General features: G+C 44.7%; 1 protein-coding gene across 4 annotated transcripts in view; it reads right to left on the reverse strand.

The window, feature by feature from the left end:
- The window catches only part of LOC126545489 (E3 ubiquitin-protein ligase MIB2-like), a 107,425-nt gene that overhangs the window by 18,038 nt on the left and 65,551 nt on the right, over positions 1-23,836 (reverse strand). For all 4 annotated transcript variants that reach the window (XM_055062102.2, XM_050193383.3, XM_055062098.1 and 1 more), the window contains exons 8-11: positions 21,521-21,672; positions 16,149-16,311; positions 14,142-14,296; positions 10,610-10,736 (exon numbers count right to left, since the gene is read on the reverse strand). In XM_055062102.2, coding sequence (XP_054918077.1) covers positions 10,610-10,736; positions 14,142-14,296; positions 16,149-16,311; positions 21,521-21,672 — 597 coding nt within the window. The remainder of the gene's footprint in view (positions 1-10,609; positions 10,737-14,141; positions 14,297-16,148; positions 16,312-21,520; positions 21,673-23,836) is intronic.

A 23,836-nucleotide genomic window follows, 5' to 3' on the forward strand; every position in this document is an offset into this window, starting at 1 on the left:
GTCAAGCAAAGGACCAGGCAGGATTCCGTAAAGGCTACTCAACAATAGACCATATTCACACTATCAACCAGGTGATAGAGAAATGTGCGGAATATAGCCAACCCTTATATATAGCGTTCATTGATTACGAGAAAGCGTTTGATTCAGTCGAAACCTCAGCAGTCATGGGGGAATTACGGAATCAGGGTGTAGACGAGCCGTATGTAAAAATACTGAAAGATATCTATAGCGGCTCCACAGCCACCGTAGTCCTCCATAAAGAAAGCAACAAAATCCCAATAAAGAAAGCCGTCAGGCAAGGAGACACGATCTCTTCAATGCTATTCACAGCATGTTTACAGGATTGGGAAGAATTGGGGATAAAGTTAATGGAGAATACCTTAGTAACTTGCGATTCGCTGATGATATTGCCTTGCTTAGTAACTCAGGGGACCAATTGCAATGCATGCTCACTGACCTGGAGAGGCAAAGCAGAAGAGTGGGTCTAAAAATTAATATGCAGAAAACTAAAGTATGTTTAACAGTCTCGGAAGAGAACAGCAATTTACAATAGGTAGCGAGGCACTGGAAGTGGTAAGGGAATACATCTACTTAGGGCAGGTAGTGACGGCGGATCTGGATCATGAGACGGAAATAATCAGAAGAATAAGAATGGGCTGGGGTGCGTTTGGCAGGCATTCTCAGATCATGAACAGCAGGTTTTCATTATCCCTCAAGAGAAAAGTGTATAATAGCTGTGTCTTACCAGTACTCACCTACGGGGCAGAAACATGGAGGCTTATGAAAAGGTTCTACTTAAATTGAGGACGACGCAACGAGCTATGGAAAGAAGAATGATGGGTGTAACGTTGGTGTAAGGGATAACAAAAGAGCAGATTGGGTGAGGGAACAAACGCGAGTTAATGACATCTTAGTTGCAACGAAGAAAAATAAATGGGCATGGGCAGGACATGTAATGTGGAGGGAAGATAACCGATGGTCATTAAGGGTCACCGACTGGATTCCAAGGGAAAGGAAGCGTAGCAGGGGGCGGCAGAAAGTTAAGGTGGGCGGATGAGATTAAGAAGTTTGCAGGGATGACATGGCCACAATTAGTACATGACCGGGGTTGTTGGAGAAGTATGGGAGAGGCCTTTGCCCTGCAGTGGGCGTAACCAGGCTGATGATGATGATGATGATGATGATGATGATGATGATGATGATGATGATGTGGCACCTTATGTATACAGGTTGTCCCACATTACTTGATCCAAGTTTTTAAAAATGAAAGGCATTCCGAATGCGTGTTGAACCGTATGCATAATGTTGGCACTGGCCTATGAGTTACTCAGGCAGATTTTCTTTTATTTTCCCCTTAACTAACCGATTAGTTATGTTTAATTTTTAAGTATTTAACTATTTAAGTATTGGTTGCAGACATCAAGTGTGATATGCAAAGTAGTAGCACACCTTGAGAAACCTCTCAATAAATTGTTTCCAACACGATATATCTCACATGGTCCTTTTTTCCGCGTTCCAAAGAAAGCCTGCGAAATATGAAAAAATACCACATGACGGGGCGCTTGGGCGCTGTTATTGTGCTGCTCTTGAGCGTGCGATGGATGAACAAAGTCGGCTGCAGCGAGACTGGCCTGCGACATGGAGTTAGGTCTTGTACAGGCATCTGGGCATGCGGCCTTATCGAATGACGGTGCAAATGCATGCTACTGGCCGAGCGTTGCCGAAGCGATAACACGTGTAAGGCCACGAAAAAGAAGACGAAAGCAGCATTTGATCCGCTTGAATTACGGAAAGGGCGAAGCGCGTGGGAACGATAGAAGGGGAAAAATCTATAAGGGATCTGGGGAAAAAATCTATAAGAATACGCATGATTACGAGGAAAAATGAAATGGAACCAAAGCTATGGCAAGCAATAATGTGTTGATAATTTCTTATTAAATTCATGAAAGTCTTTCGAAAGTGCAATATCCCGTGGTAGCTGGTTCCAGTCCAACGACGTTTTTGGAATGAATGAATGAATGAATGAATGAATGAATGAATGAATGAATGAATGAATGAATGAATGAATGAATGAATGAATGAATGAATGAATGAATTACTGCAGGATGTTGTAAGGCACTGCGGAAAACCAACTTTGCATGGATGATCTAAGCGGGATGAAACATATGTTGGCGGCATGAGTAATGTATCTTTAAGGGTGGAATTCATGTGGTAAAGTTTAAAAAACAGACAGCATTGTGAGAGGGTTTAGTGACAATGTGTTTTTCATTTCGATGATGCTGGACAAACTATCATAGTTAGGGAGGATGAAACGTGCTGCTCTGTTCTGTACGTCTTCGAGGGCGTCGCTTAGAGGATTTGCGAAAGGGTCCCATACTGAGTTAGCATATTCTAATTTGGAGCGGACAAGCGTTTTGTACAGAAGAAGTTTAGCAAGTGTCGGGGCTAAGGAAAAATTCTGTTTGAGATATCCAAGCATGCGGTTAGCGGACGCGATGATAGAAATGATATGTGCCTTCCAAGCTAGGTTTGACGTTATAATGACTCCGAGGTATTTGTAAGATGTTACCGGTGTTAGCAGGGAAGAACAAATAGTGTAGGGAGCGGGGCACGGATTAACGCGACGCGAAAAACGCATTACTTTGCATTTAGTCTCGTTAAGTGTCATCTTCCATTGCGAACACCAGTTCGATATAGTAGCTAAGTCTCCCTGGAGTAGTACGGTGTCATTAGTATTTTTTTTATTTCCCGATAAACCACACAGTCATCCGCAAAAAGTCGCACTGTGGATGTTACGTTGTTAAGCAAGTCATTAATATATACCAGAAATAGCAAGGGACCAATAACAGAACCTTGTGGGACGCCTGAGGTCACAGAAACCGATGATGAGTTAATGCCGTTAGCGTGCACGTGCTGGAACCTGTTAGATAAAAAGCATTCAATCCATCGTAGTACATTTTGGTCGATGTTAAGTTTACTTAGTTTGTGAAGAAGCAAGCTGTGAGAGACTTTGTCAAATGCTTTGGAAAAATCTAAATAGATACAGTCAATCTCACTGCCACCATCAAGTATGAAGTTAATATCATTTGTAAAGCTTATTAGCTGTGTTTCACAAGAAAAGTGCTTTCTAAAACCATGCTCTGCACGAGTGAAAAAGGATGATGACTCAAGAAAATGCGCTAGGGACGACAAGAGGACATGTTCCATTATCTTGCAAGGAATGCTGGTAAGTGATACTGGTCGATAGTCGAGTGATAGGTGCTTGTCGCCATATTTATCGAAAGGAACCACCTTAGCCAATTTCCAGTCGTCTGGGAGGTCACAAGTTTGAAGGGATTGCTCAAATATTTTCAATAGTACGGTGTAAGAATGTAATTTAGTGTTTTTCAGGATTCTAGTTCTGATATCATCGGGACCACATGAAGAGGATAACTTTAAACGATCTATGATACTTATAATTCCTTCAAAGTCAAAACGAATGGGATCCATTGGAAATATGATATCGGGAGTCTAGTCTGGTAGTGATGCGCTAAAAGGGACAGAAAATCCATTAGCAAAAGTCTCATTAAATACATTAGCACTGTCACTGTTAGGAATGTGATTTGATTGGGAATCCAGGAGAGAGATTTATGGTTGATCTGACCCATTAACAATGGTCCAGAATTTTTTAGTATCACTTAAAAGAAATGATGGCAGTGTGACATTAAATAAATGTTGTTTAGCATCTTTTAACGATTTTTTAGAAGTGCTTACCGCGGCTCTTAGAGCTGACCAATGCTCTGATGTTCTCGACGAGCTTGCCCTGACATATAACCACCTTTTTCTGTTCCCGAGGCGTTTTAAGGAACGAGTGAACCGTGGGACCTACGATTAGTCGTGATGATGTTATGAGGGACGTGCGATTCGATTAATTCATGCAGCTTTTTTTAAACATGCACCAATTGTAGTAGTTTTGAATTGTAAAGTATACCAATCCGTGCATTTTACCGGTGCTGACATATGAGCAGATACTTGGAGACTGACAATTGAACGGTGATGCTACAACTTTAAGCCTTAGCTCTTGAACAACAAAAGATAAATCCCAAGGGGCTAAACTAACTAATGGTAAAAGAAACCTTGGCTATATTCAAGGAAGATTACGCATGTCTTCATCAGACGATGACTCTTTTGCCACTGGCCCCGTCTGCTCTCCTTCTCACACTTACTGCTTACCAGACTTTCTTTTTTGATGTCGCACCCCGCACATGCTCATCGCTTCGTGGTCACAGCATCGGGTGGCCATGTCTGGCTTCACACTTGTGCACCGTTACCGATGCGTCAGTCCATGAGAGAGTGCGCCCTCAGGCTGTTCCAGTTTACCGGATGTAGATCATAGCTTATGTACCTCGTTTGAACAAATCCCTGCCAACTGCAATATATCCATCGCTCCTCAGGCGCCCGTATCTCTGCGTGTTCTCCACAGCAACGCTATTTGGCTGTGACCAACGTTGCCCAGCAGATATTGCTCACTCCAATGAGGAAAGAGCGGATATGCTTTTGGCTCTAGGTGCGTCAACTCGGAATAGAAGGTGCGCAGTTGAGCTATTTCAAAGCTTGCTTCCAGGTACGTGTCCGCGCTCAATGACGATTGTGCATGCATATCAAACGCTGAGACAGACTGGGACTTCTGCGAAGAAACGACACAAATCTTCAATCTTGGGCGAGGATGTGGAGACAGATGTTCTCTGAAAGTTTTCTTCAGACCCACACGCAAATGTTTTAAGCGTGGGTGCTGAAGCTGGAGTGTCAAAGTTTTCAGTGTGAAGAGTATACTTAAGGAGAGGCAACTTCATCCGTACCACGTGCAGCTGCACCAGATGTTGGAGCCCCGCGATTTACAAAATTGAAAGAACTTTGCAAACTGGATTATAATCAAGACGGAAGAGGACGCAGGCTTTGTCAACAATATACTGTGGCCCGATGAAGCTACCTTCTCACATAACGCCCAAGTGAGCATCCACAACACTCACTATTGGAGCGACGAAAACCCTCACTAGGTTTTGAAGACACATCACCAATATGAGTGGTCGGTTAATTTGTGGTGAGGAATTTACGGTAGCCCTATCATTGGCCCCGTATTTTTTGATAACACGCTTACAGGTGAAAGATACGTCAACGACATCCTTGATGAGGCGCTTGAGGATTTACTTTGCGAAGTACCACTGACTAAAAAAAAATTATGGAGTTTTACGTGCCAAAACCACTTTCTGATCATGAGGCACGCCGTAGGGGAGAACTCCGGAAATTTCGACCACCTGGGGTTCTTTAACGTGCACCTAAATCTAAGTACACGGGTGTTTTCGCATTTCGCCCCCATCGAAATGCGGCCGCCGTGGCCGGGATTCGAGCCCGCGACCTCGTGCTCAGCAGCCCAACACCATAGCCACTGAGCAACCACGGCGGGTGTATCATTGACTAGGATCAAGGATATTTGGTATCAGCATGATGGTGCTTCCGCGCAAGGCAGCAGCAAAACTTGCAAATGTATGCATGAAGTATTCCCGCAGCAGTGGATTGGAGGCATGGAACCATTGCTTGACCAGCACAGTGGCCAGATTTAACTCACCTCGCTTTCTTTCTCTGGGGCTACGTCAAAGATTAAGTATACCGGACACCAACCACAACATCAGACAACCTAAAAGAAAAAGTAAGACAAGCCTGCAACTCCATCCCTGATACCATCATCAAGAACGCCTCGGAAAATGTGCCTGTGAGATGCCAAATGAGCATTGCAGAAGATGGTGCCCTCTTCGAACACACAAATCATTCCCGCCCTAACGTCGCCTCCCCAGCCAAGCTCATTACACTCCGTCTGCAGGCTGCCAGTTCTTTCCTATTTCAAGCATCAAAAAAATAAAGCTATGTTCTTGTTCTCCTTTGTCTCCTTAGACGCTTCATCGTTTCGGCACCGGTCGGCTAGCAGCACGCATTTGCACCGTCATGCGACAAAAGCCGCATGCCCAGATACCTACACCAGACATAACACACTGTCGTGGGCCAGTTACGCTGTAGCCGACCTTGTCCATCTATCGCACGCTTGAGAGCCGCACAATAACAGTGCGCAATCACCCTACTATGTGGCATTTTTTTTATATTTCGCGCGCTTTCTTTGGAATGCGGAAGAAAGGACCACGTGAGATAAATCGCGTTGGAAACAAATTATTCAGAGGTTACTCAAAGTGCTCTACAACTTTGTGTATCCCACTTAGGGTCTGCAGCCAATACTTGAAAATTTGATTAATTAAACATAACTAATCCGTTACTTAAGGGAAAAATAAAAAATAGCCTGAGTAACTCTAGGCCCAGTGCGAACATTATGCATTCGGTTCAACTCGAGTTTGGAGTGCCTTTCATTTTTAAAAAATTGGCTCAAGTTATGTGGGACAACCTGTATAGCTGCTAAGATGCTACGAGAGATAAAAATTGTACATAGCGCACCAAAGAATCAAATGGTAGATGACGTGATGCCGCACGAGTTCATTAAAACGAATCAAATTAAAGCTCGAACACATTTCAGTGAGTACAAAGTAAAGAAATAAATAACAAGGAACAAATAAAGTCCAGCCGCATATACACCCTCAGCACACTGACGAAAGAATGAACGAAACGAAATCCACAAAGTGATGTTATAATGTTATAATAGCCAATTGCAGCGCCTCCACACGGCACTAATAGTTTGCGTTTAGTTGCGCTACGCTGGAAACAGTGGCATAAGGCCGCGTGAGAGAATAAAGTCACTTCGTTCTGTGTTGATGGCTTGGCATGTTACTTTGTTCATTCGCGGACCTGACGGCGTTCTCCTTTTCCCAGTAGTCACCGACTACCGCCGGCCATCTCTACTTGTATCAACTGGCGAAGAGGGTGAAAGGAATTTTCACGTGAGTCTTCACTTCCCCATCGTTCGACAATTCGTTTGCAAGCCAAATCGCACCAATATCGAGCCATTCGTGGGAGGAGGAGATGACTGGCCCTGCTGCATGGACCGGCTCGAAACATATTTTGTCGCGAATAGTATCGCCGAAGACAAGTCAACATCAGCTGCTGTGGTCCCAAAATGATGCATTGCGCCGCAATGCGATCAAGGCCTGACAAGCCAACTGACAAAACACCGAACGAGATATTTTTTTTTAGTACTGATATGATACAAGGCGATGTCGACGCACAGTTTAAGCTCTCGAATGGGTCTAACCTACAACATACAAGGCTCAAGATTACATATCAAATAAATTTCACATACTTTTTTTTAGTTCTTAGAAACCACTACTGCCCGAAGACATCTATCCCTTTGCAGCGTTTCCGCTTCAACTCGCGCGTTCGTGCGGAAGGGGACTCTGTCGGTAATTTCATTGCAGCGCTGAAAGCCTTTCCGAGGACTGCAACTTCGGTGCTGAACTTGAAAACAGGCTCCGCGATGATATAGTGGGTGGCATAAATTATGGAGACGTCTAAACAAGACTGCAGAAAAAGACGGATGTTACCTTTAAGAACGCCATGCAGACCGCCCTACCGATGGAAGCAAAATAAGGATGCAGGGGAAATCTCACAAGTCGTAGAGTTTCTTACTATAACGCCTGTTATAGTGAGAAACTCTATGGTACAAACAAACGCTAGCAGCGCCTTTTTGACCCTCCGTATCTCGTCAGGCTCGGGGGACGTCACCTGACACCGCTGCAGGGATTGACACTTTGTATCTTAATGCAAGGACGTGAAGAGCGTCTGTAGTTACTGTAAAAACAAGGTCACTTGGTTAAAGTATGCAATACGAAGGGAAAAGACAGCCAAGCCTGAAGCAACAGACCTCTCAACACACGTTCTCGGTAAGAAGTTCACTGTCGTCGAGCAACCGTCATCGCGTGAATACCCTCCGAGATGAAGACGCCGTTACAACTTTGTCTTCCGAAGTTTTCGACATGTGGCAAGTTGACTACGCCAAACCACCTCCGTCTTTCACCGTCACAGTTAAAGCTTGCGGCAAGCCGCTGCGCATGGAAGTGTACACGTGGATAAGTGTCTCTGCGATTGCCAAGTCGCGTCTGCTGCAGCTTTTGCCTTCGATTGCTGTGCAGCCGCCGCAAATGTTTTTGCGAAGCTATTCAGGAAACTGAAAAAAGTTCAAAGCGAAGTTGATGTCAGTGTAAAATTTCATGGCAAGCAGGCTGACCTGCCTATTTTTCTGACTGCAGGGACGGATCACCCACTATGCTAGGACGCAATTGAATACGCGAGTTGAGCATCGGTGTCTCCGACGTTGAAGTGAACTTTCATGCCTTTTCTGACATCAAATGCCGAATACAAGACTACACTGGTGTGTTAGAAGAAGGCTTGGATAAGTTCCAAGCGTGCTAACGGTTCACTACATGTTCCTTCAGATGCCCCCCCCCCCCCCCCCCCCATCGTTCTTCAAGCCAAACCTACTACTGCATTATGCCTTCACAGGTGGAATCACGCAAGAAATTGAAACACTAAAACCGGATGTCATGCCTGTTCCAGTGAAGACAGCAAAGTTGGCAGAACCTAATGTTCCTGTGAGAAAAAGGAACGACGCATCATAATCTGTGGAAATCCGGGCGTCAATAAACGCAGTATCCACAGTGACAAAAACAGCAACAATTACTCGATTCCAAGGATTGAGTACTTGTGGAAAGTTCTGGCTGGAGGTGAGAAATTCAAAAAGCTGGACTTGCGAGACTGTGTACCAGCAAGTTGTTCTTCATGAGGCCTCTAGAAAGTACGTCACGATTTCAATTCATATGGAGTTGTTTCAATGCACCCGCTTACGTTTTGGGGTCTGATCTGCTCTTGTGATATTTCAACATGACATGATGAACTTCCTCAGCGGAATGCGTCCTCTAGCAGTCTACATCGAGGACATTCTCGTCACCGGTGCAAACGATGCCGAGCACTTTCGAAACCTCCGTGCTGTGCTTGGCAAAATTCAAGGACCTGGCTTCAACTGTAACTCGAAAAGTGCCACTTCTTCGTGCCACAGCTTGAATATCTCGATAAAATGACCTGCAAGTAGAGCCTTTCCCCGAACATTTACAAGGTTGCTGCCGTTCAGCATGCCCTGCGCCACAAAATGTCAAGGAACTTGGAAGTTTCTTGGCACTTGTCAGTTTCTATCAGCGTGTTTTGCCCAATTTGTCTGCAATGCTCTGATTGTTGCACTTGCTTCTTTGTGATGGAAAGTGGGAGTGGAGACAGAAAACGCGAGATGCATTCACTGCCTGCAAGCATCTGGTGACCTCAGCTCCAATTCTCGTGCATTTCCAAGTCTGACAGGCCTCTGTGCCTCAGCTGCGACTCACTGTTTTATGGTATAGGTGCAGTTATGGTGTGCAAAGGCGCTGTTGGCCGAGAACGTCATATCGCTTTTGCCTCAAGGAGCTTGTATAAAACGGACCAAAGTACAGCAAAAGTAACAAGAAGACACTGGCTTTGGTGTTTGGGGTGGATCTTTTCCACCCGTACTCGTGGTGCATATTGTTTGAAGCACAATTGACCACAAACTACTTCTTGGACTGTAGCACCAATAAGCCTGTTCTAATACAAGCTTTGACTCGAGTGATCAGATTCATGGGCTCTAAAGCTCTCCGCTTACAAGTACAAACTTCTATACAAGCCTGGTAAAGAGCTCGGTCACGCTGATGCTTTTAGTAGGCTGCCGTTGCCCAACGACACCACCACATTGCCTCGCCCTGCTGAGATCATCATGCTGGAGGAGGCATATCCGCGACTCCTTTCACCTGCTGTTGTGGCACAAGCCACAAGGAATGATCCAGGTCTGGGTCATGGTCTGCGTTCTGTTTTGAAAGGAGAAATCCTCCCAGTAGGACTTATGTGGCTCGTTGCGTGATGGTAGTCGGGTGGCACAAAAAAACCCACGTGACCCCACGTAAGAGGGGAACGAACAGCGAGAACAGCCAGAAGAACAGGCGTTCGTCGCTGACGACACGCGGTGGCGGTTGTAGCGATAGTCGACTGCGCAGCGAGAAAGATGGCGATGAAGAACGTTCGCCCGGGGCATAGCGGATCGAAACGAGCACGACGTGCGAAGTGGCGAAAGCAAGGCGTTCGACAACGAGTGCTGCTTTCCCATGCTGAGAGGACTGAAAGTAATTCTATTGGGCTGGTGTTACACATTTGTAACACTTATTGGCAAGAAGCATGCTGCTCCTTTACGTAGTTGCATTAAGTGCTCGCATGTGTCGTTGAGGAGGTCAACTTAAAGCACCACACGTGTACTTCACACTGCGGCTCGTTATGCCTCGCGAGAAGTCTGACTCCTCCGATCGTATAACTTAATGCATTACGAAGTGTGCCGCAGGCTTTCGCCTTCAAGTGCTACAGGATTGTAACATGTGGCAGAACTTTCTTATACCATGCTCGCAACGTCGTTTGCGGAGCGCGAGAATTTAGGTAGCTCGGAAGTTTTCTTTTCTTCTGTAAAACTTAAAATAGCACTGTGATGTAACTGACAGCGCGTTACGTGTTTCACCACAGTTTAAACCAGCACATACTATGATACAATGGATACCAATCTAACGACCATAGTATGGAATAGGGTTACCTTCGCCAACAAGGTTTTTGCAACCCGGAGGTGTCCATTATTCGCCGCCAAGTGCAAAGCAGTGAAGCCGTCATTCTTCGCGACGTTCAGCAAGTTCGGCCGTTTTGACAGGATTCTCTCCACAATGCTGCAGTGCAAAGACAAGCCTTGTCAGAAGTCTGCTTCAAATTAATCCATAATATTTGGTTAAAAATACTACGAAAAAGCCGCACCTTAGTTTTGCGTGCAAGCCATGGTGTACCACTTGGAGTCGCAACACGACTCACTCAGCCTACAGCGGCAGGTCAGGAAAGATGGGCGAAGAATCTTTTAAACAAAAACAATACCAACGCGCCTTATAGTTGTGTGTAGTAATTTCTTCCCTGTTCATGACTTTTCAGCCAAGAGTGCCTTTTTTTATTGGGGCAAGCGCGTGCATGCGAGAGGCCTGCCACATTGTGCTGAAAACACCGAGGTTTGGGTAAAGGGCGACCTCCTACATTGGCGACATTGTCCTAGCATAATCAGTTTTCTCTATGAGCACGTTTTTTTACGTAACAGCAGTACCTCTATAGCAAATTTCTCCTTGAATGTTGTGTCTATCCAAGACAAAATGTGCCTCATGCAGGGGCAGTGGCTACAAAAAAGAAACATAAAAAAAAGATTACACATAATGGAGATCCAAGCCAAGACATCTTTTTTTTTATGTTTCGTGGCCCTCTGTAAATCTATCGGCACATTGAGGGATTGGCAGAAGCATAAGATAGGTGCATGCTGCTTGATGATGATGCACCAGCGTATAGTGGTCTCGCTTCTCCAAATTGTGGGTTGTGAATTTTGCTGACACCTCAAGTAAGCTGTGAAAGGTTTTAGGGAAGCTCCCTTGAAAAGAATATAGAACTAACCAACACAAAAAGACCTAAGCGAGGAAAAATAAAAATATTGCTTCATTTTAAACGAGGTTTTAAACACTTCATTTTCTCACTTGTCTTCGCTTCGCAATAACTCTTCACAAACCGACGCGTTCTCCACGTCATTCACTAATAGGCTTGCTCACAGAATTTCTCACTAAAGGAACTGCTTGCGCCACTGCGCTACCGTATGTGGGAATGCCAGTCGCTTATTATTACACAAAAACATGTTTTATTGAACCATGAGGGCTTGTGACTGGACGTGCAATTAGAGGAAAGTAAGAAGTACTGGCGGGCCCACTAAGGCTGGAGGACAGGCGGCAAGCTTTGCGCTCACTTGCTGTTCACGCCTGTTCTTGCTTTTCTGCGCTTGAGTATGCACTGCAGGTGCGTAAACTTCACTGAAATATGTAATATGGGTGAAATAAAGCATTCTACGAAGATTTCATTTATTAGTGCATTATCTGCGCAGTCATAACAACTTTGTAGGTAAAACCTCGTACGAAACCAGCCAATACAAGCCTTGCACACCAATATACCGTCATTCCCATGACAGCAGCGTGCCAGTTAAGACACTCCTAAGAAACGCCGGATTTCCCTATAAATAATATTGTGAGAAACTCTATGGGCTTGGTCATGTGTTTAAGAGACAAACAATCAAGAAATAACGCGGAAGAACTAAGAGAGCTATCACCTATTTACACTGCTTACTATATTCGATACAAAAAACTAGTCAACGAATCGAGCTTGTTCTTCGTCGAGCTTGTTAGCGTGCATGTCAAAGTTTTGCCATTCTCTATGGTTTTGCTCTCACCATAGACATCCAAGACAACCGAATGTTACCCTCCTCAGTATTACGCAACCGCCGTTGTGGTCCTGCCAAGGTTTGGTGGCCTGCCTGAAAGTTTATCGTTTATATAAAGCAACTAATATGCAAACAAAACATGGATTAGATACATTGCTCGCAGATAATGACTTCTAAACAAATCGTTGAACAAATTGAAAACGAAGGTGCAAATAAACATTTTGTGCACTTAGCCTGCCTAAGATACTTGACTTTGACGACCACAAAAAGAAAAGTTGAGGTCTACTTCATTTCTGAAAAAACTAGGTGACCGCAGTAACTTAGCCTGGTGAGCGCTCCTAGAACAACAGGTGCCTTGCAAGTAGTCACTGTCTACACGATTGGTTCTGTCGCAGCGTTTCTTCTCAGCTTCCAAGACCCCTTTCCTTATGCTTCCTCAAGTGGCGTTACCTACCTCGGTCCATTGAATTATGTGCTGTTGGTGCAACCTCTTTCTCAGGACATGTCTACGCTGTGTTGTGAAACACTGCTGCTCAACCACACCACTCTCTGCGGCTTACAAATCAGACATAAGAACTGAATGTATTAGGTTTCTCTAGCTCTCACGTGGCCTGCTCTCACGTAATGAGCGTGCATGAGTTGAGAAAGTGGAATACAAGGATTCTCACGCGTTTGTTTGTTGGTGGACGTGAACTAGCTGTCAAGAACCCTGAAATCGAAGCTCACACTAGCAAACGAGAACCGAGAGTGTCAGAATCGTCCATACTATCCTACACTGCGTCTTTCAGCGTTTTGCAATGGTGCTCAGGCTTCGGCTATTAGAACAGATCTATAACATTCGCATAGGGGGAAATTATTTTACCCCACTGCGTCTAATAAAATTAGGTCTTTTGACGAGTTCGGGCGTTTCTCAATGTTATTGAGTGCTTCAATCGTTTCAGAGCTGAAACTATTACGGACGAAGAAGACAGCATGCTTGCGGAAATCCCGCCAATCCAAGTCAGTGACATGGTGATCTGCCTGCTGTGTTACCATAAGCTAGACCATGAAGCCCGATATCGACAACCATGAGTGATGTCGATAACGCACGAATATTGCTGCAGAGGTGAGATGAACGGTAGCGAAAATTTACAACACCATACTCCACCTGTTACAAGGATAAAGTAGTCAGAAATAGCTACCCGCATAATCCTAAGCAGCCAAGCCTGGCGTCTCGATGTCTGGCGATGGCATAGTTTCTGTGGAACGGAAAACTGCGAGGTACCTCCAGTAAAGCCCCTTTTGCAATAAAAGGCAGCCGTGATCTTCAAGCACGTGTGATTGCTGTACTATATCAGAAAGCCTCTCGACAAACCCAACGGCGAAGCATCAGGCGCAGCCTGTCTTCTCTCGAGGGTCCGCCAAAAAAATTGACGAACACTCATGCGTTCTCAACAGGCTGCCTACAAATAAATTCTCAACACTAAAAACAAATTCCTTCCGCATATTGCACCAACAAGCAAATTAACAAAGAGAGAGAGGGAGAGACTCTACCACGCACAAACTGCCTTCTTGCTCACACCAACCCAATTACACTACGAAGTGCGCGGAAACAAAAAAAATATTACGAAGGCTTAGCGAAAGTTTCCATACTTCGGTGCACCGAGCTTCAAAAATCAACGAACAAAAATTAGACCAACTCGGCCAAATCGCTATCCTTAGCGAAGTGTGCGCCCTGTGCTACTCTGGGAAAGGTTATGGGCTTCCTCAAGAACTACCCAGTCTTCCAAACGAAAAGCAAAGTCAGTGAATATAAAAAGGGCGATAAAAGCAATTGAACAATAAAATAAATACTTGCAGGTTATTTCCTTTCAAGCAGGCGTGGTGTAGGGTGTTGAAGCCCCGTTGATTCGTGATTGACAAGTCCATCGTGCGAAAGTTAATCAGCAGGCTGGCGATTTCTGCGCTGCCAACGGTGATGGCGTCGTGAAGGGCCGTGTCTCCTGCAACGTCCTTAGAGAGTAATTCAAGACCAGATATTAATGTTGCTTTGTATTTCGCAAAGGAGCCGACAAGGAAGTTTGATTCAGGAAGAGAACTCAAAGTTCTTCTGTTGTAAGTTCTCTTTTCGATTGGGTGGCCACCTTCGCTAATTACATGTTCAGCACTAGCATTAGCTGGCATTCGCTATTATGAGACTCGAGAACTCGTTCTATTATGAGAGCTCCTTTGTGACCAGAACCTTCTTCACAAGGTAGGCGAAGCTTCACTCAACGCCTTGACGTGCAGGCGGAATAACTTTCTAGGAGAAGATGACATAGACGGCCAAAAAGCAGGACATTCGCTTGGTTTACAGCGTTGGGTTTTATTTTTCACCATCCCATCGCCACTCACCCACCACCACTCTGGGTGACGCGTAAGACACGGTGACAAAAGTGTCTCACTCTACCCCGCGAAATCTGCATACAGGTTTGCTCTCTATTACCTGATATATTGTTGCCCCGCCCCTCCCCCGGCATGCGGAGTAAACCAACAACTTCACAGCTTAGCACTGCGTCTCGTCCTTTCTTCAATAACTCGTCTCCTTCCACTAAAGCAATGCGTCCTAAACATCAGTTATTTAAAAAATATTTACTCTCAACCAAAACCTCATTAGCCCAGCTTCTGGCTCTTCCGGAAGAACTGTGAACAGTTGTGCTCAACTGCTCTTGAATATTCCACACTTTTTGAGAAGGTGAACACCGATGAACTTTCTCAACTTGTTCCACTTAAAAGAAAATTCTACCTTTCTGCCCTGCAAAAGATCACGCGAATCACGACAAATATTTCTCGCCGTTGGGAAGCCGTGTTGCTCAGTTCGAACTCTGACCTGCTGTCTAAGGTCATCAAGAGAGCTGAGGAAGCCACCCGGGCCGAGGGGGCTCGTGGCCGCCTAATCACAAGGCCAGCCACCTTAGTACCTTGTTTTTTAATAAAGCCTCTACTCACTCACTCTATCTTTCTCCAAGAATGTCTTCCCCAGATTTGGAAAATTCCCTTTACAGAAATGTAAAGATTTACTGACGGCGTGCCTCTATCCACAGTCAACTCTACCTGGAGGTTGGGTATAAGGGCGGAAGATGCATACGAAGATAAATGCGCAGAAGCCAAAAGAAAATGTACCGAATAAAAAGAATAAATAATTAATTGCGACCAACTTCAACTAGAAAGCAAACTGTTGTGGGCTTTTATTTAAGCGTAAATGAGCATACATCAAGAAAGAAAGATTTTATTTACACAAATGAAAGAGGTCTACCAGAGCTGATGAGCTCTAGTCTGCTAGATTTTGCATTAGGGAAGAGAAAACTTTCCTGCAAAAAAATAACACTTTGGGAAGGTGCCGATGCTTCCTTCAGCCGATTTTAGGGGCAGAAATCGCGATATTCGTGCTAGTCGGGATTCTGCTGATGTGCACAAGCTGCCCGTGACGATTTCTTACCTACGTTTTTTAACTCCACGAGGAGGGAAAAGTCGGAAACGAGTGCAACTATGCCATGTTTCATAAGAAATGGCCTAGGTGGGTAATGGAGCATAAAGAGAGACTATTTTCTTCTATACAAATTGTCTCTAGGCTTTCAGACGATAGCTGATGAAGATCACACACTTATAGCTTTGAACACACGGTTATCGGCTCGCATTTTATGCCCGTTAAAGTGTTATTAGCTTGTGGGTTAACGATGAGCTTTGCAAGATAATTAGTAAACGCCTGTTCTGGCCCTCTTTTCCCAAAAGATGTGTTTTCGGGCTACTAAACAGGAAAATCCGAGCTTAGCTTGAGATACAGCCACATTTCGAGAGTGGCAACACTCTGCCTTTCAATTTGTACCTGCAAATTCACTTTAATGCGACTCCCGTAGGATAGTAGAGTTCGAACGCAGTCCGCGTGCTCCTTTGAAGCAGCGATGTGCAGTGGCGTCCGGTTCTTCTCATTCACTGCGTTTAGGTCCGCTCCTGCAGTGACAACAAGGCGTATGGCACCGGGCTCGTTCCTGCAAGATGCAGAAATCATTAGTTCTTCTAAACTTGCAACGCGTGACGATTTCCCTTGATGACATGAAAGCTGGGCAGCCCTGCATTCAAAGCAGATACTGAAGGTATAGCGAAAGTCCTCGCCTCCGACATTACCGGAGCTCATTTTCTGTGAAGGCGCCTGTGGCAGAGTGACAAGCGACTGGATGTTGTTATTGGTACCTATGATATCTAAATAAACCTTCATATCAGGACATAATAGCGTATTACAGCGCAAATACTGTGAATAGGCCGTTTACCATATAGGCAATATATGATATTGGTGCATCAGCGAAGATCTTTATCATCCTTAAGATAGAATGCAGCAGAAGTAAGCATTTTATTTTGGGCCACACATTATTTGCGACAGCACCTGTCAGCCGGCTATTACCAGCAAGGTTCTTATGTAACAAAAGCTCACTAAAATAACTTCACAATGATAACACCAGCCCACGTGCACTAATTATGATATTCAAGCCGTTGAGTCCTGTAGAAATTCTATCAATAAGATATCGCGGTACTATTCCCAGATCACTGATGTTCGTTCCCGGACTATTTCCCGAAATCGTTTGTGGCAGGAAAAAAGGACGGTTTTCTGTAAATAATACAGGTGCAGCATCATTTGATTTCCGGTAACATATATTGAGGCTCATGTAATCTAATTCTGTTTTTCGTTAATTATCCTGAATAGAGGTTCAAAGAACGAGTTACGCATTAGGTACAACAGTAAAGCAGAATTTTTCAAGAACATACGGTCGCGTTCAAAAACCTACTGATGCATTTGACCGCTTCCCTGAATTTTAAAGACTAATAAAGAGAAAAGTGTTGACGTACGCACCGCAAATTTGGTTAGCAGTAGTTTGACGGGAGCGCACCAGTCTAGCAGCAATTTGTGGCCAATGTATACAGCCGCCTGTAATATGAGCTGCAACGCGGCACCCATGTTCAAAAGGGCCGCAAGACTGCACGGCGGTACTGACATACGAAAAATTGGAGCAATAAACGCAGGTAATACTTCTATTTATTACATGAATTCTTCGTATGGCGGCGCCGCCTTGCAGTTATGGGGCCCTTTTGAACACGTGCACCGTGTTGCAGCTTATAATGCACGCGGGTGTACCTGCTATAACTAAGCGTATATATTGGGCCTATTGTTCGAGTTATTTTCTCTAAGGAGGCGATTGCGCGCGTATGGTCATATTGAGGTGCACGTTCACTGTAATACCCTTTTCTCTCCTATGCAAAATGTTACCCGCCGTGATCTTATCGCACTAATCTATACACCAATGTACGCAGCTTCAACTTCGGAGGCGAAACGGAAGTGTCGTGCGCTTCCCTCCGAGCGATGTCAACTACTGGCTTCTTTATTGCATCACGCAATATAGAGTAGCGTTGAAATCTCTAGGGGGCGGGAGTGGTTCGCTCCTGAACGCTTGCGCGGCCGAATGAAGGCGATGTGTTCCTGGTAGCCTATGCTAAGCATTCGCTCTGATACAGGCAGGCGATCACTACATGTACTTTTTTTGCGGCACCCTTCTAGCCTAAGGCGCAATAAAACCAGCCATCTACCTTGACTTAGTAGACAGAACACTCAAGAAAGGATAAATACTGAATACGACCGCGAAGGAATTAAGACTACGACAGTGATCGAATTCAAAGGTTAAACTTCGCATATTCCCCATATTCGTGCCTTCTACAGGAGTTTTTGATTGCACAACACGCTGGGAAGTCTACCAACAAGTCCGAGTTTTTAAAGCCTCTTCGGCATTAGCAGTCACTTGACTGCGAAACCATAATTCACTTACGTGGCTGCTGTGCGCTCGAGATTGGTTCAGGCTGAGAAACTGATGGGCAGAGCAACTAGGACGCTCCTTGCTTTATTTAAGGGCTGATGTTGCAAGAAAAAAATACACAGCATGTCGTTTTGTAGCTTTTTACGTAACCGTAGGGCTTAGATGTTAGTGCTACATGCATATTTTGCTGCAGCTCTTCTCATCGCAAAGGGCGCATTCAAAACACAGACAATAGTAAAGAATTATTAAAGGTACACTAATGTACAACAATAAAACAATTCTAACTTATGAAGTATTGCTTCAGAGATGTCTGTTTCCTCATATTACGGGAGAAGCTTGTTTGCAATTAGCTAAAAGAAAGAAAGGCTACCGTATTCTTCGATATCGCACTCACACAAGATGAAGCACTGATATCACATGAGTGCGATGTCGCAAATTTTAAATTAATTTCTCGCATTTGGGAAGTTTTGTGCAGGTACTGTTCTCGCAGCTTACGACATATAGTCTTTGCTCTCTTTAGAATGCAATATGTTCCTTTTTTGCACATAAACAGCTGCTGGCATCAGACGTTGTCAAAATTCGTTACGTTGCCTCAAGCTGGTAAGGGAACACTATATGGGAGCGTCGCCACCCGTCTTTTGTTTTACTTCGACAGCTGTTAAGCGCTGCAACCTGGGTTTGCCATGTCCGTCCGTCCCGTCCGTCTGTCCGTCCGCCCGTGCGTCTATCCTGTTACGCTGACTACAACCGTTTCCGTCATCGACGTTTTTATTTTAGTCTCGCTACATTCGTCAACCCCAGCTTCGGCATTGCCAGAACGTGAAAAAAAGAAACTTCCTGACACCCGCTTCCACCGGGATTTGAGCCCATTAAAATGAACCAATGCGCGTTTAGGAGTCGAAGGCACTTGTCGAGTGAGCTACGGCGCAATGGCAGTGATGGGCAATAAGTGCAAGGTTTTGAGCTGCACGCAGACTGAAAGGAGTGAAATCTGTGCGCGCATTTCGGAGTCCAGAACTATCAATATTGTAGTGCACAGTATTGATTGGACTATCGGACACTATATGGCCATCGCATAGAAATTGTTCTTTATGAGATGGCGGTGTGGTTGCGCGCAAATACTTCGTGTCATGTTCGCGAAAACAGCGTTGGTAGCACAAAGGAAGCGTACATAACGAACATGATGGTAAGACTAGAACATGGCACATGGCCAGAATACAAGATGCACCGAAAGTAGTTCGTGGAAAACAACGTCGAAAGCATCGACAAGGTCAAAACCAACAGTGACGTTGCAGCGACAATGCCACGTAGTTTACACAGTAGCTCACAGAATTCAAAGCGACGAATTTGAGCAATTTCATTTCCTCTGTATCGCAAATGTACAGAGAAAATAAAATTGCTCAATATTCGTAGGTGGCACTGCGTCATTTCGCTCGGGACATCAGTTGTAGTAGAAGTTTCGACCTCATAGCCCACTTGAAGGTCAAATGTGGGTCCTTTTAAAACAGCCATCGATCCCTAAATGCATAAAGCCTTTGATACAGTAACGGCTGCCTCCATTGCGGCTTAACTATTTGTTTACAAAAAAACACAATTTTTGAAATGGTTAAAGGCACTCTGAATTTAAAAGTTATCTCAAAATGTGATACTGCAGTCACGTCTAGCAGGTAGGTGCTTAGATTTTGTCTTCCTGAAAATGGAAACAAAAAAAATGTGTGTTTTAAACGAAACAATAAATAATAAGCACAATGCAGCAATATTATTTGAATCCAATATATTCCAATGGTAAAATGTTGAACCGCGGCGAACAAAAACAGTATGTAACATCAGCCTATGACTAAAAATATGTGAATAGAAGGTTCTAGAAAGCTATTTGTTTTAACTAAATGAATGTAGCCCTGTTAGATAGGGCGAGTCTGAGATGCTAAACTGCATCTCGGACTCGGCCCATGTAAGTAGTCCGGATTCCTCAATATTCATTACTACGCCATAGAGAGAGGAGTTGCGCATTTCACGAAGAAGAAAATGTAAGGCCTTATCTAATCCCCACTACTCCTACGGTACTACCACACAATTGTACTTACCTTTCAAATAATATAATTTTATTTAATTCTTTCTTTGAAACCTTCCCTATAAGAAACCACCCTATAACTGCTGGGCTCTTGCCCAGTTCCCTGTAGAGCATGAACAAAATTATTTGAGGAAGAAGCCGGCTACCAGAACGAGAGCCAGCTGGGGACAGAGGGCAAACAAGCAAACCAATTAGACACGTTGTCCAATCCCCTTCATGGGTACGAGCCATGTCTTGAGGCAACAATTCTGATCTTTGCTGAGGTCTGCTGTCTTTTATAGTGAAGCTGTATATGGCTTGGATCCCAAGATTTCGCTTCCGTCGACAGAAAGCTAGAAACACCAATGGCCATGCCCCCGTAAGCAGGAAAAAATATGCAATGGCTCATACCCTCCTAAGCCAGAAGCGGCAAGCACTCAGCAAAGTGAAGCGAACAGTGCCTACACTCTTTGGAATCTCACATACAACATACAGAGCAGCGTACGTTTCAATAAAGACAAAGCTCAAAAGAAGCATCCAAACCATATAATTGATGCCAAGGCACTCGTGATACTAATGCGAAGCCCGTAGCGCTTCCCGCATACGTCTCCCCGTAAAGATTACTTTGCGCAAGTTGCCGCGACGTCGCCTGCTTGCGACGTGGGGTGTGACGTCCGTATCCTTTCGTGTATAAAATGACCAGCCTAGCAACTAATTTCAATGTTGTTGCTGCACTGCTCTTGGAGGGGGGGGGGGGGGGGGTGCTGTCAAAATTACTATTACTCTCATTCCTAACATTATTCCAAAATAGCCCTACTACCTTAACTATAAAGCCATAACACATTGGCTACCCCCCTCAGCAGTTGTAGCGGTGGTTTTCAACAGCTTTGCTGGCATCCACTTTTTCAGGGCCAGAATGGCGTTTTTTTTAAAGTACCTGTTCTTGTTTACCAAGCCACCGCTCACTGCAAGGTTGACACTTTTGTTATTACATTAGGGCAATATAATAGCACCGCTTAACTTAATGTTATTCTGTGATGTTCCATTAAACGCACGGCCTGGCCGCAAACTATTGCACGCTGACGCGCCGTGTTTTCTTACAGGCTATGGTGTTGGGCTGCTAAGCACGAGGTCGCTGGACCAAATCCCAGCCACGGCGGCCGCATTTCGATGGGGGCGGAATGCTAAAACGCCCGTGTAGTTATATTTAGGTACACGTTAAAGAACCCCAGGTGGTCCATATTATTCCAGAGTCCCCCACTACGGCGTGCCTCATAATGATATCACGGTTTTGGCACGTAAAACCGCATAATTTAATTTTAATTTCAACTATTGCACGCGACTTACCCGTATGCACAGTAGTGAAGAGGTGTGTCACCGTCTTTGTCTCTCACATTAACGTTATTACCAGCATGTATCAATGTCCTTGCCAATTCTTTGTTTCCATGATAACACGCTGCGTGTAAGGGCGATTCTTCGAGGCTACGTCTCTGCACCATCTGTAAAGTGCAAGTTTGTTAAAAGGCAACACTTCTTGCCAGTTGTTTCTCAAGTGAATGTGAAAAGTTGAGATAATCGAAGGAACTACATGAGACTGTTCACATAAGGAAAATGCGCATGCTGACGCGTATTATAGACGGCAAAAAAGAATTGACAGATGGCGAAGCCATTGTAGAGCCAATACAACAGACAACGAACACAAGACCGGACAGCACAGGCCCCCGTGGTGTCCAGTCCTGCGTTTGTTTTGTCTGTTTTGTTTGCCCAGTCATGTCTGCAGCAACTACCGATCAACTAGGCCAATAACAAGTTATTTAGAAGCAGACACAGACAAACGTTTGTTTGTCCTGCTTTATTGGCCCCGTCTAACGCTTGAGCTTGTTAGACTCACAATTATGGCGTATTTTTCCTCCACTCTCAGTAACCTTCAAGAGGTGTACGGTAGCGCGATTAAAAGACGGGTGTCTTCCTCTGTCCCGTCTTTTAATCGCGCTACCCCACACCCCTTGAAGATGCATTACCAACAAGCCCACATTGCAACCCTCGTGAGCTCTCAGTATGTGAGTACATGTATGAGTGAAACCTTCGCGACCGAGACAAGGATGTTAGAACGGCAAGCAGCGCGGACATTACATTTACACAATATTAGTCAAATGTCTATGCGGACAATTAGGGTTCAAATGTTTTTACAGACACATCAGCAGAGCTGCCAAGAGCAGACAAGCAAGATATGTGGGCTGATTGAATAGGTACACTAGGAGATTATTTACCCATGCAACACTTAGAAAGCAATACGCAAGATACACACTAGACAATCCCCAAATTTCTACAAGCCTTTACTATAGTCGACGACGCAAGAAGCACACAAGGACATTATCATTAGCGACCACCACCGTCAAACGTAAATGCAGCATTTGCCCGCGTGCGAGCGAGTCATCAATTTGTTTTTAGATGACGGCGTTCTTTGTTTTTCTGCAATACTAGACGCGTTGGTGATGCATATATCATAATCTTTCTTTATACTATCGGCACCGAACATATTTATTTGTCTCTGATCTCGAATTCCTCTAGAATTCATGTGTCAGCGAAAGCTGGAGAAACTGCATTGTCTAACTTAATTATTGATGCGAAAGCGTCAAATGACTCATTGCGCACGAAAGCAACCGTTCGGCGCCTGTTGCAGCCTAAATTCCTATTGGCGGCGACGCCACGGCACGATCGCGCCTCGACGGAGCAGAACGGGCGAGACGCAGCATCAGCTTGCCAGGTGTTGCGTGAGGGGAGAGAGCATGAGGAGAGAGAGGGAAGAGAGCGTGAGGGGAGAGAGGGAGAGAGACTACCTGGGCTATGTCACCTTCGCTCTCGCTCTCAGAAACCTGTGTTATGCGCGCATTCCTTGTCCGCGCAAGCTCCCGCCTGTATTCTAACTGCGCCTTGGTGAGGTCAAATAAAAAAAGCTGCGGGGTCTCTTAAAACCTCTCTGAAGAGGCGAAGGCGAAAGCCTACTCTTCCTCCTCTTATCATTCCCCTCGTTCTCTGTCTGCCTCTTCTCTTTCCCTTCTTCCTTTTAGTCATTACTGCTCACTACTAAGCATTTTGAGTCATTTGTACTTATTGTGGTCATTACAAGCCGTCGTTAGACAGGTTGGTCCTATCACGGTCATCGGTAGTCATTACAAGTCATTTGAGTCATTTTCAGTCATTACTGGTCATTACTAAGCATATTTGGTAATTTCTAATGCATTGTAGTCGTTGCAAGGTGTCGTTAGACGTATTGGTCGTAGTCATTACTATTATCACAAGTCATTTCAGTCATTATTAGTCATTACTGCTTACTAGTAAGCATTTTAGTCATTTGTTATCAATTGTGGTCATTACAAGCCGTCGTTAGACATATTGGTCATTTCGGAGTCATTATAGTAGTCATTACAAGCCAGTAGTAGTGATTATTAGTCATTACTAGTCATTATTATCCTATACCAATCTCTATTATAACATTCTCATTCCCTAACTGTCACGATCAGTCATTTTTCGTTCTTTAATCTGTCTTCATACGGCGTGATGACGCTTCGGTGGTGTAAGATTTGGAGTCGGGCCTGTAGGACGATCGGAGGAACTTGGGGCGACAGGACTAGGCGAGCAGGATTTATTTACAGTATTTAC

This window comes from Dermacentor andersoni, chromosome 3, assembly GCF_023375885.2.
Source record: "Dermacentor andersoni chromosome 3, qqDerAnde1_hic_scaffold, whole genome shotgun sequence".
NCBI classification, from domain to species: Eukaryota; Metazoa; Arthropoda; class Arachnida; order Ixodida; family Ixodidae; genus Dermacentor; species Dermacentor andersoni.